At 37.7% G+C, this 11,721-nt stretch overlaps 1 protein-coding gene across 2 annotated transcripts; it reads left to right on the top strand.

The window, feature by feature from the left end:
- Window positions 1-5,547: 5,547 nt before the first annotated feature.
- LOC148863577 (14-3-3-like protein) lies at window positions 5,548-11,222 on the top strand. 2 transcript variants are annotated; one of them, XM_088974241.1, is made up of 5 exons: window positions 5,548-5,964; window positions 6,575-7,088; window positions 7,173-7,295; window positions 10,133-10,249; window positions 10,854-11,222. In XM_088974241.1, exons 2-5 carry the CDS (start codon window positions 6,603-6,605, stop codon window positions 10,914-10,916), a joined length of 789 nt encoding a protein of 262 aa, XP_088830367.1. In that variant the 5' UTR covers window positions 5,548-5,964; window positions 6,575-6,602; the 3' UTR covers window positions 10,917-11,222. The 2 variants fall into 2 exon arrangements, with proteins under 2 accessions (XP_088830367.1, XP_088830368.1); XM_088974242.1 differs by having other exon boundaries at window positions 5,840-6,027.
- Window positions 11,223-11,721: the final 499 nt, after the last annotated feature.

The following is an 11,721-nucleotide window of genomic DNA, read 5'->3' as shown; positions in this document are numbered from 1 at the left end:
TGCGACTCTATTTACACTCTTGCACAGTTCAAACAAAATAGTAGAGCTTTTGAATGCTATAACTGCATGCCAAACCCGGCTGTAAAACACCCAAATCATGAAAAGAGAGTTGGTGGGGGGTGGCATTGGCTTGGTACGATGATTTTACAATCTTGGGCCGACAAGTGTGAAAATGTGGGTTAGACTCTAAGAGCGTCCATTGGGTGTCAAAATGCCGGTGGTTAGGTCTTGCAAGTTGCAACCAGTCAACATCTCCCCAGAGCCCAGACCTGGGTTGGCTGGGACCTATTGCCTTTCCTTTTTGGGTAAAAAAAAATTAAAAAGGCCCAGAAACTTTTGGATTCCAGTGGGTTAATTTCTGTGATATGGGGAGGATTGCATGTGCTGCGTTAATTACCATTTTACAGGTGGGTCAAATATGAACAGGCAACAGCTAATCTGGAATATATATGCAGCTGGCCCATTTAAGTTTGTACCAAGGGCTGTCTGGTGTCTACTGCTAGCTAATATGTCGGTTGAATTCTTATTGATTAATAATAATACCTTGGAGGTAAAACTCATTCACTACTGTATGATTAGTTTGCATTTCATTTTATACTTTTTGGTAGTTAGATTAGATGCTTAAATTATCTTGACTTGACTTTCTTTCTAACAATAACCCTTGACCAATTGGTGAGTCTAATGTGAAAAATCTCAGTTGAAGAGCTCTTGCTTCTAGAGAAAGGAGGGCTAGAGGGGAGATGCTCATTGCTCATATACTTTTCCTTGTCTCTATTGTTTCTAATCCTTTCTAAGAAAAAAAGAAGTCATTCATCGCTCATAATTCATATGCCTATCTAATCATAGTATTCTTATGAGCATCACGCATGCCACCGCTGAAATGTTCATGCTTTCAAGACCCGTTTTTTACAAAAAAAAAAAAAAAAAAAAAAACAGTTTTTCATATATATGCTGACAAGTAAGCACCACATAGGATATACATCAGTCAACCGTTGGGGGAAATGGTTCACCGATGTATAAAATGCCAAATTTTTGAGGCATGTCCGAGTTTTTAATAATTGGTTAAATCAAACAATGAGATACATGGGTGTTTGTTGAAATGCCTATGTGGATCTAACGTGACACCGTTTTTTAAAAAATTGCCACGATTCCAAACATCCTCAAAAGAAATGAATCTCCAGATTCAAGAATCTCGTCACTGGTTCTAGAAAGAAGTTGGTTTTGTGGTTTAGAAGTTTTTACCACATTTTACATGTACTGGGAGCTTATATGGATGCTTGTTGGGTTCACATGGTCCCGGGCTCATTCTCTGTCCACGTGGCAAGTTGAACCCAATAGACCTATCCTACGCTGGAAGGAGTTAACAGAAAATTCAAGAAACATAGTCTCTCGTTCACAAGATGGGGCCGGTGTACATTTTCTGATCAATGCATTAACCATGGCTGACCCAAAGAGGACCTAAGACTCCGACGTAGCATGGGCTGCCTGGATCTGCCAAACCACCCATTTCTGTGGAACCAACCTTTGGTGCAGGCTTCAGACAGAAGAAAATAACTTTGCCCTTAAAATATCAATATGTTATAGTTAAAAGGCCTTTTGATGCCCTCCTGTCGGTCCTTTTATCTTCTTATTTTTACTCCTCTCGAGTACCTAAAATTGATAAAGCCAAAGCTATGGATTAAAATAATAAAAAGAACTCAATAAAAAACTCAAGGTATAAATGCCTTGTAACCTGCAACCAAGATAATGGAATGCCGGTGGGAACCACTGCCACACAAGTTAGAGCGCCATGGATTCATTGAAAATGGGGAGTCATGAATAAAATTTAAAGAGAACTTCATTGCAGACATCTCTGTTAGTTTATTACCAGACCAACTCCCCGTACTCACCCCACGTTTTTGTGTTTAAACAGAAATCTGTTTATGTTTAAGGTTGCAATCATCAATAATGTCAAGCAAGGACCAAGAAAAGAAATACCCACTCAGTAATCTCTTTGGGCACCATCATGTGGTCGAAGTTGGACTTTTCAGCCATTAAGCCTACAACAAATAATCCTTGTATACTTTCCAAACAATCCCTAAAGTCACGGCTCTGCCAAACTGCTCTGTAATTGCCAAAAGGCTACGACTTACTTTTTTTTCTTTCAGGTTCTTCCTGAAGTTAGTGGGTTGGTCAATGTTGGTAGGAAGTTAAGGATGGGGACAACGCGGTGTCTATAGAGTGCCTGCAGGTTCAGCTTTGTTTTGGGAGTGATGCTGAGTTATCATCTTAATTAAAGAGTCATCAAATAATTGGATAGTGACCAAGTGAAGAGAGTACTAGAGAGTAGAGAGTGATCCTCAGTTCCTCACATAAGAAACTAATGAACCCTCAAATCACTGCCTTAACAATACGATATTGAAAGGTTAGTTGCCTTGACAATGACTATAGACAATGCCCCCACAAAATAAGAGAAAGAAAGAAAAATAACTTCTCCTAGAGGTTAAAAAATGACTACCCAATCCAAATTGTGCTGAAGTATCTATGTTGTTATCTTGTTGATTGAAGTCATGATTCATTAACCTACTATTTAGTTCCTTGAGTAAGACACGGGTTGGAGTTAGTCCAACCTATCCAAAGTTTGGATCCTCCACAATCCACATACACATGCCATACCTAAATGCATTGTTCCATCACTTTTTCTTTTATTTTAAGTCCCGTTTGCTTTCACTGTCGTGTAACAAGGGGCCGTTACTTGGTGTATTGGTACAACATCGGACTATCAAGTGTGAGAATGCAGATTTGAGTCTTAGAGTGATCACTTTGGCTCAGTTTGAAAGTAGTATAAATGCGAATATGTACAATATAAATACATACAAAATATAAGGTTTTGCACTCTACATATTTGCATTTGTACTCCTTCCAAACTCGGCCTTAATACCAAAAAATGTCAAATTAGTATCCCATCCAATCCACCCTTTCAAGACCCCAGATAATTGGGACCAATATTGGGTAATGTTTTTTTTTTTTTAATGTAAGAGATTTTTATTTTAGACTTTCGTTTACAATATTAGTCATATTTTACTATCCATCCCTTTTAATATGCAAAAGCTTATATTGTTTGCAATTGAATAGAAGGGCCACCTAAACTAGCTATCGTGGCTCCACCCAAAGAAGTATCAACTTCTGGTACCTAACAACTTCCTTGCTGGATTTATCTTTTATTTATTCCTCTTTTCTCCCTTTATTTTAATACAAGAAGAACCTCCTTTTTCATGTTTCCTCAATGTTCTCCCTTAGCCTTACCCCAACCTATAAGTTAATACAAGAGATTTGGCGGGGTAATTAGGGATGGCAATTTTCCCTTCAACCATCGGGTCTGGGATGGGAGTGAAGTCCCTGACCTGATTCAACTACTATTATAAATAAATAAATATATATTATTCATATTAAATACATATTATTATATATATGGTATTATTTATACTATATATATCAAAACATATTTAAAGTATTATTTATATTTTAAATGCATTTATTTTTCAAAAAATACTGTTAATTAAAAACAAATTTGGAGATCCGGGTCTCCATGGGGAATTCATTTTTTCAGGAATCGAAAATGAAGGATAAGTTTTATCCCCAACAGAAATCAAAGTCAGAGACAAGGATTTATTTCAAAATCGGGGTTGGAGATGAGAAAAGTGATCCCTGACCAGAACTTGCCCCATTGCCATTCCTAGGGGTAGTCATTTCAATTCTAAGGAATTGAAGTGGGAATAGGATTCAAATGGAAATCTATTCAGACTATCCAAACACAGCTTTATTTCTTATAGGGCTTTAGCAAATCTAAATATAGGAAATTAAAGAACATTTATGTAAAGATGATCTCCAGCATTATTACTCAACAACAGGGAAAAAGAGAATTATATGATGAGATTTTTTAAAGCATAATGTCTGTATTTGGATGTTCAAAATAAATAATTGTAAGGTAGTTTGATTGCCAAATTTTGAAGTTTTTTTTTTTTTAATTTACAATTAAACATATGTCCCTTAAACATATTGGGCAAAGAAAGAACTTCGTTTTGCACTAATATATTTTTTAAATAGGAATAGGTTGGAAATTGACAGTAAATGAAATATGTTTTTGTTTTATTAGCAACATGCATGCCATGTGCTCTCCAACTAGTCTCAGTAGGAAATATGAATTGAAGAAAAAACGGTTTTTTTGTTTGTTTGGGAGACAAACAGAATTTAAATGGTCCAGTTATAGTTTTTTATTATTATTTCTTTTCAAAACGATATTAGTGGACAAAGGGTCTCCAGATAAGCCCTTTTTTGGGGTTGAACAGCACAAAGACCTCACAAAAACAAAAGAAAAAGTACAAAAGCACTTCTATCAGAAAAAGAAAAGTTCCTTTTTGGCCAATCTGAAGCTATTTTTAACTAATGTGAATGTTACACTTAACATAGGATCCCTTTTTTTTCCCATCTTTTCCATTTTATAGAAGAAAAGAACTCTCCCCAAATTAGTCAAACGACCCCTTACATTAGCCTGCATTAAATACTAAAAAAAAAAAGTATTATCCCTGGAGAGAGATAAAGAAACAGAAAAAGCCTTGGAAGATAATGCTGGCGCCATCTTCGGAATCTGCTTTTATCAATCAATTCCTAGCCTCTTAGGTGGTTTTTCATTTCTTCCCAAGTAGTTTTTGGGTTGAGAATTGAGTTTGACACGCAGGATTTCAAATTCCACAGAAATTATAGAAGCCCATTAAATGCTGAAACCAAAAAGATGGGACCATGCGTCGAGGCAAATTTTTTCTGAAACCAAGGGTATTATGGTAAAAAAATTAAGCTGGCTTTCTTTTTGAATAAGTTACAGCCAGCCACCGTATACATAGAGGTGTATGACATTTAGTCCCTCAAAGTTTCTTTTGCAACACCTATAACCCATTGAAAGAATCATAGAGATCTCATCAGCGCGCTGACATGTACATTTCAACGCGCATTGAGAACCAGTATTTTCAAAATCGGATTGGATTGAATAGTAAACCGCTTTTTGGTTAAAAATCATTGATTTAGCTAATAAATTATTTACCTGAGTGGTTAAAATATCAATTTGACCAATAGTCTTTTGCTATTTTTTTTTAATTTTTATTAAAGCAATCAAATAGTTAAACTGTTTGACCCATAATCAAACCCAAAACAATTCCATGTTTGATCCAATTTTAAACGTTATTGATAACATTTTTCATATTTATCATAAAAGTTACTATTGGGATGTGCTGTGGGGTACAGATGTGAACTCGGGTTCATAAAGGTTAATCATAAAAGATGAGTAATTAAGTTGAAAGGGCAAAATAGTCCCACAAAATAACATAGAGGTATTTTGGGATTTAAAAAATGTTTGTGCAGTTAACTGACGGAATTCTGACAACAGGGTCTCCATGGCAAAACAAAGTTTTTTTTGGTTGGGGGGGGGGGGGGGGGGGGCGGGGCGGGGGCTAAGTACAGGGTTGCTACCCTTTTGGTAGGCAATTAAATAGGCTTCAATTGCCAAAGTAACCTAAATTAGCGGAAGGCGGAGACCCGTGCCGTGCAGCGTGCAGGTGGCGATCCTTATTTTTTACTCGTTAATAAAAGACAAACTCCAGGATATAATAGTCATTGCATTGAAAATTAATAGCCCCCACCGGAGATCGACAGCTAAGTATGATGGTCGTCGACGCCGTGCGGACGTGGCAGTTTTCGGGTCGAAGATTCGACCGAAACTACTGTAGTCGACCACGTGTGTGACTGTAACTGGGCCATTGACTGGATACGGGCGAGCATTTTAAGGGCGTGGCACCTCATCGCCCCTCCCCTTTGCGTTGTTTTTCTTCTGTTTGTCTTCTTTTACAGAGGAGAGAGAGAGGAGAAAGATCGGGGAATAGAAAGCCTGTTCATTTTATTTCTTTTCTTCTTCAAATTCTCAAGAGGTTTCAGGTAGCTCGCGCTCTCTCAAGCCTGTTAATCTCCTTTTGTTCGTCAATTTCTGATCTAATTAGGGTTAGATCTCTCATTTTTGCTTCAGTTTTTCTATTGATTTTTCTCCATATTTTTCTCTCTTTATCTGCTTTCGAGTGAATGAATGGATGAATGAATCTTATCAGTCGTTTTTCTTTGATTTCTATTCCCGTGTCGGCGATGATCCTAGGGTTTCTATTAAGTGCCTTTTGAGATCTGATGAGACTAATACAGTTGCTGATGTCAAATGCTATGGCCTTGCTTTGATTATTTTACTTTCTTGTTTCGTAGTCCTGAATCTGAATTTTATAGTGCATGTAATGTAAGACATTCTCGCTTTCTGCTACAATCCCATGAGATTATCCTTAAATCACATTGATTCATCTCAAAAGAGAAAACTTGTGATTATTTTGTCGTACGCTTAACTCACATTTTTTATGGATCTTAGCTAATATTGGAATGAAGGAATAACTTTCTAGTTATCTCGAGGAGTGATAAATGCTGTTTTGGAAACTCCGGGCATTTTTTAATCTGTGTGATAATGTCTGATCTTGTTTTGATATTGGGGCTATTGGTATTTGATTTGCAGAACCAGGAATTAATTTAACATAACAGAGATGTCTCCAGCAGAATCATCTCGGGAGGAAAATGTCTACATGGCCAAATTGGCCGAGCAGGCAGAACGATATGAGGAAATGGTGGAGTTCATGGAGAATGTTGCCAAGACAGTGGATGTTGAGGAGTTGACTGTTGAGGAACGGAACCTTCTCTCTGTGGCTTACAAGAATGTCATTGGAGCCAGGAGGGCTTCTTGGCGGATTATCTCCTCCATTGAGCAGAAGGAAGAGAGTAGGGGAAATGAGGATCATGTGGCAGCTATCAAAGAATACAGGGGGAAGATTGAATCTGAGCTCAGCAAGATCTGCGATGGCATCCTACATCTTCTTGAGTCACACCTCATCCCTTCATCATCAGCAGCAGAATCGAAGGTGTTCTACCTTAAGATGAAAGGTGATTACCACAGGTACTTGGCTGAATTTAAGACTGGCGCTGAGAGGAAGGAAGCTGCTGAGAGCACATTGTTGGCTTACAAGTCTGCTCAGGTGGGTGTCACCCCTACCTTTTACATTTGTTTGTCTGTCTATTTTCCTAGTTCTTAAATTCTTCTCTAATTTCTTTTCATGTAGGACATTGCTCTCGCCGAATTGGCTCCCACTCACCCAATAAGGCTTGGGCTTGCACTCAACTTTTCGGTGTTCTATTATGAAATCCTGAACTCACCAGATCGTGCTTGCAGTCTTGCAAAGCAGGTTTGTTGTTTTAGATGCCTTTCCTTTTACCCTTAAACTTAATACATTCAAAGTGTTCTTTTCCTGTTTTTATTTTCTCACACATGGTTGAGAAGAAATTCATTTGATTTTCTTGTTTTACAGCATATGAGGACCTTTGAGCCATTTTTAGGTTCTCTGTGCCATTACTTGCTTCCTAGTTCTTGGTCGTTTAACATTGTCTAATAATTAATACAGCATGACTTCTATGCTCTCTCATTGTGCATCTTTCTCCTTATTAAGCATCTTAGTTTAACTTGAAGCCCTTTTAGGAAGACACTTGGTATGGGGATAAGCCTCTAACTTTCAGTCTTATACGGTTATACCCTTATACAGCACGGAGAGCATTGGTATCAAATGCTCCGACTTGGTGGTTAAAGAGGTGATGTTGAATCATTTTCTTTGACACCATGTGAATGACTGCTGTAAGTGGACTTGCTGGTTGATTAATTGTCCAAGAAAAATAAGACCTCTGTGGGGAAAGATGATAGAAGAATTTGGGATGTGGATGCTAATGGCTGTAGTGAAGATCAATAAAACATGTCTGTTTCATGAAGTCTTGATATTTTCTTTGAGTGGTTGGGAAGTTGATATATTTGAATTGGGTATGGTGACTACATATCCTATCCAAGGTCTTATTCTTTATGTGATGAATGTAGTCAATAAAAGCCTCACCATTGATCATCTTATGGGTAGACATAGACTCAGAGAGGCATTCTATACTTGTGCTTCCATTCCAAATAACAGGTCATGCCTCCCACCTCATGATAAACTATTAGTGCTTCCTGCAAATTTGGTGGAATTTTTTTAATCTTTTCAGAATCCAGTGGATCATTCTAAGCAACTTGGCTTAATTTCTCAGACTTGTTTGGTTAAACTCAATAGGAGGGGATACCAATAAAAAAAACTATAGGAGGGGGATAAACTTTGTGGAACCTTGCAGCATTTGCTGTTGGAGTATTTGGCAACATTTTAACAGCATATTAGCTTATTCTTTATGGTGTATTCAGTTAGGTCTTCAAGGTTTTTGAGAAAATTTAGGGGCTAGTATCTTTTTGGTCATCACTTATAAGAATAAAGTATTCTTTTGATTGCCTATTTTCTTGAAGTTTTTATTTTTTCTAATGATTGGTGTGGTATAATTGTTGATCCAGTGGCGTCTGATGTATAGCTTGTGCATAATTATACTTTTGGAGGGCTTTCATTTGGCCCATCTTATACTCATTAGTATAATATTGCTTTCTCTCTAATCAGAAAGAAACAAGAAAATGAAAAGGATCGAATGACCTTCCCTTGCCAAGAAGCCCTTATAGCAATTATTAATGAAATAATAATTGCTAATGGTTGTACTTTACAGATGACAGGCTCATTCTGCCTAGATCATTGGATTGATCATATTAGGTGGCTCCTTGAGTGATTGTTGTGAACTTATTCAAAGGTTGTTTAGCAGGTAGTACTGTGGGAGATAATTTTATTGCTGAGATCAGCCCTGTCTCTTTTGAGACTGACCACTCTCAGTGTTCCCCAGCTTCCTTTCAGGGTCTATACAATTGAATCTTGATGGTTTCATTGGTTTGAAATGGGGCCATCTTGTACATGAGGAGTGTCCACCTGTAGTTCTGCTGTAGAAAGGGTGATTCAAGCAGAACTCAGCTCTTTGCTCTCCTTCAGAGGTTCGTTCTTTTTCTTTCTCTTAGAGCAATGGGGTTTGGAACTTTGAAACCACTGAATGGGATGAATTGGAAACTTTGAAACCACTGAAGGAGATGAATTGGGAGTTGAAAACTTTTGATTGAGCTCCATGCATGATATGCTTTTGAGATCAATTTAACAAAAAGATGCCTGGAGACTCTACAGTTTTGGGAATTGATGTGGTTTTGATAGTAGTACAACAAATTCTTGTACTAAGTGCACAACATACTGGAGCTTAGTTTGTCAGGGAAGTGCCGTAACATGGCTGAGTTATCTTGTTTAACTCTGACTTGCCAGTTACAGTAAGCTTTACAGATGTGGCAGGGATTCAGACCTGAGAGACCCTCAGCCAACCTTGTTCCAAATCCTATCAGCTCCAGTAGTATCCTAGTTTTACAGAAAAAAAAAAAAACTTATTTTTGAATCATGTATTAAAGAGTCCCTTGCATGGTCTGCTGATTGATATAATTTACTGAGAAGCAAACTCTACATTCTGGGAGCAGTTTGCCACTCTTTATAGAAGTATTGCTCCTTCTGTGAAATAATTGATAAAACAATAGATAAACTTTAGATAAGGTGTATGCCATGAAAAAAGAGCACAGGGATGATGCACAAAGGCAATGCCTGGACAATGTGTTTCTTTTCTATACTCGATTGTATATGCTTCAAGATCTAAAGGTTGGAGTCTATTCCATCCTGTTCTCAATTTAGATGTGCCTTCATGTGGACCTAGACAAGTAAAATCCTTCAAATCCATATTAATTTAAAGATAATGCTCTGCTTTGTCCTCAGTTTTAATATGTACATGCAATTGGAGAATGGTTGCTTTATTTTCTTTTCGGTGTCCATTGTTAGATATTCCTTCAATCATTTAATCTGTTATTTTGTACATATTTTATGGTACAACTTGAACCCACGAGATTGTGAAGCAACTAGTTGGATATTGGGATTTTATTAGGCTTCCATCACTTGTTACTTCTGTGCCACTACTTTCACTCTAGTTACCAATATTGTGCTTATGATCATATTAATGTTTCAACCCAAAACGATGAACATATCCTATTGGTTTAAAGGGTAGATTCTTGCATATCTATTTTGTTCTTACAAGTGTTATTTCTGCCTGGCAGGCTTTTGATGAGGCCATTTCTGAGCTTGACACTTTGGGTGAGGAATCGTACAAGGATAGCACATTGATCATGCAACTCCTCCGAGACAACCTGACACTGTGGACCTCTGATATTACGGTCTCTCTCTCTCTCTCTCTCCACACACACACACACACACACACACACACTGCACAAGGATCAAAATTTTGCAAGTATCGGCCAATACATTGCTTTTAAGGATTTTTTATGAAACATATATTTTGAATGTTAAACATTAATATTCCCACCCCTCTCCCGAATTTTGAAAAAAAAAAACTAAAAAAAAAGGTTAGTGTTAGGTTCAAAGTACCAATACACCCATCCCCCTTATCAGGGTGTTTCGATATTTTGAACCTTGCCCTGCACACTTGTAGATTTTTTTTTTTACTTTTTAGCATTTCCTTCCAGATTTCTTTTGTTGGAGTAGGGGCCTTGGGGCAGGGGGTTGGTTTGCTGGCAACCGGCAAGCCATGGCCAAACAAGCCTTTCTTTTGTGCTGTAACTTACACCACTTTGAGATAATTGGAGTGGAACTGACCTAGCTGCAGGTTTAGGAAAAGGTCCTTAGGTCCTTAATCAGATTTATGATCTTTTGACATAATCCTCTCTCCGTATAGCTCAAATATGAGAGGCACAAGGTAGAATCCTAATGCAATTCCTGTGTCTCGATTTGCTTATTTTGTGCTGTTTGGATTGCTTGCAGGAGGAGGGTGGGGATGAGATCAAAGAAGCCCCTAAACGGGAATCAGGCGAGGGGCAACAGTGATGAATTAATCTTGACCAAAGGCAAATGGTGGACAAACTGGGTTTGCTATGTGGATGGGGCGTTGAATTTGCAGCTTGTCTTTGTTACAGATGTGGTTCAGATTGTTGTAGCAAAAAAAAATCTTCACGAACGTAAAAGAATCTTAGAACCCAGTGGTATTTGGGCTTTTGGGACATCTAAATGATTATATTTATAGGTTCTGCTTTAGTTATTGAACTAAAGAATTTGGATTCGGCTTTCAATGTTTGTTCTGTTAAGTGACATAATGTTGGTGCTAAATTTGAAGAGGTAGTTTCATTCATGTAATCATGTTCTACTGATTATTATGGTGGTATGAATAACCTTGGTTGCATTAGGTAAGCCAACCTGTTTTAAGGCGATGGATGTGCATTATGCGTTTGCACTTGCAGAACCTAGGTTGTCTTCTGCGAGTGGGTTTTCGATGGTGAAAACCCCGCTTAAACTCATGAATAACAAGTGGGACGAATTGAGATGAGCCGCATGTAGAGATGGAAACATTTCAACTATGCAGGAAATGAGGCATCTTACGAGTTATGAAATTTAATACAAACTTCCCGTTCTCACATATTTCCTTGTAAATAAGGAACGGCCTATTTGGTGTTTGCATTTTGTTATTTTTGTGCAAAACTTAATGGACCTCCGATATGGAAAAATAATAGAAAAGATAACTAGGGTAATCAATCACAATCATTTTTGTAGTAAATGATCTTCCTAATTGTTGCCGATCTCAATGATGGAACAACCAGTCAACGAGAGATTTTGCAATTTGCACTTGTTGGCTCGT

This window comes from Nelumbo lutea, chromosome 3 (genome assembly GCF_056320005.1).
Source record: "Nelumbo lutea isolate HS-2025 chromosome 3, American lotus-T2T, whole genome shotgun sequence".
NCBI classification, from domain to species: Eukaryota; Viridiplantae; Streptophyta; class Magnoliopsida; order Proteales; family Nelumbonaceae; genus Nelumbo; species Nelumbo lutea.
The sequence above is the reverse complement of the archived record's forward strand: the minus strand, read 5'-3'. Positions and strand labels throughout refer to the sequence as shown.

Excerpts from the sequence above, each read along its gene's own strand:
- LOC148863577 (XM_088974241.1), top strand. The coding sequence starts at position 6,603 with ATGTCTCCAGCAGAATCATCTCGGGAGGAAAATGTCTACATGGCCAAA. Across the intron at positions 7,089-7,172 it reads TGGCTTACAAGTCTGCTCAG|GACATTGCTCTCGCCGAATT; the intron begins GTGGGTGTCACC and ends CTTTTCATGTAG. Across the intron at positions 10,250-10,853 it reads TGTGGACCTCTGATATTACG|GAGGAGGGTGGGGATGAGAT; the intron begins GTCTCTCTCTCT and ends GATTGCTTGCAG.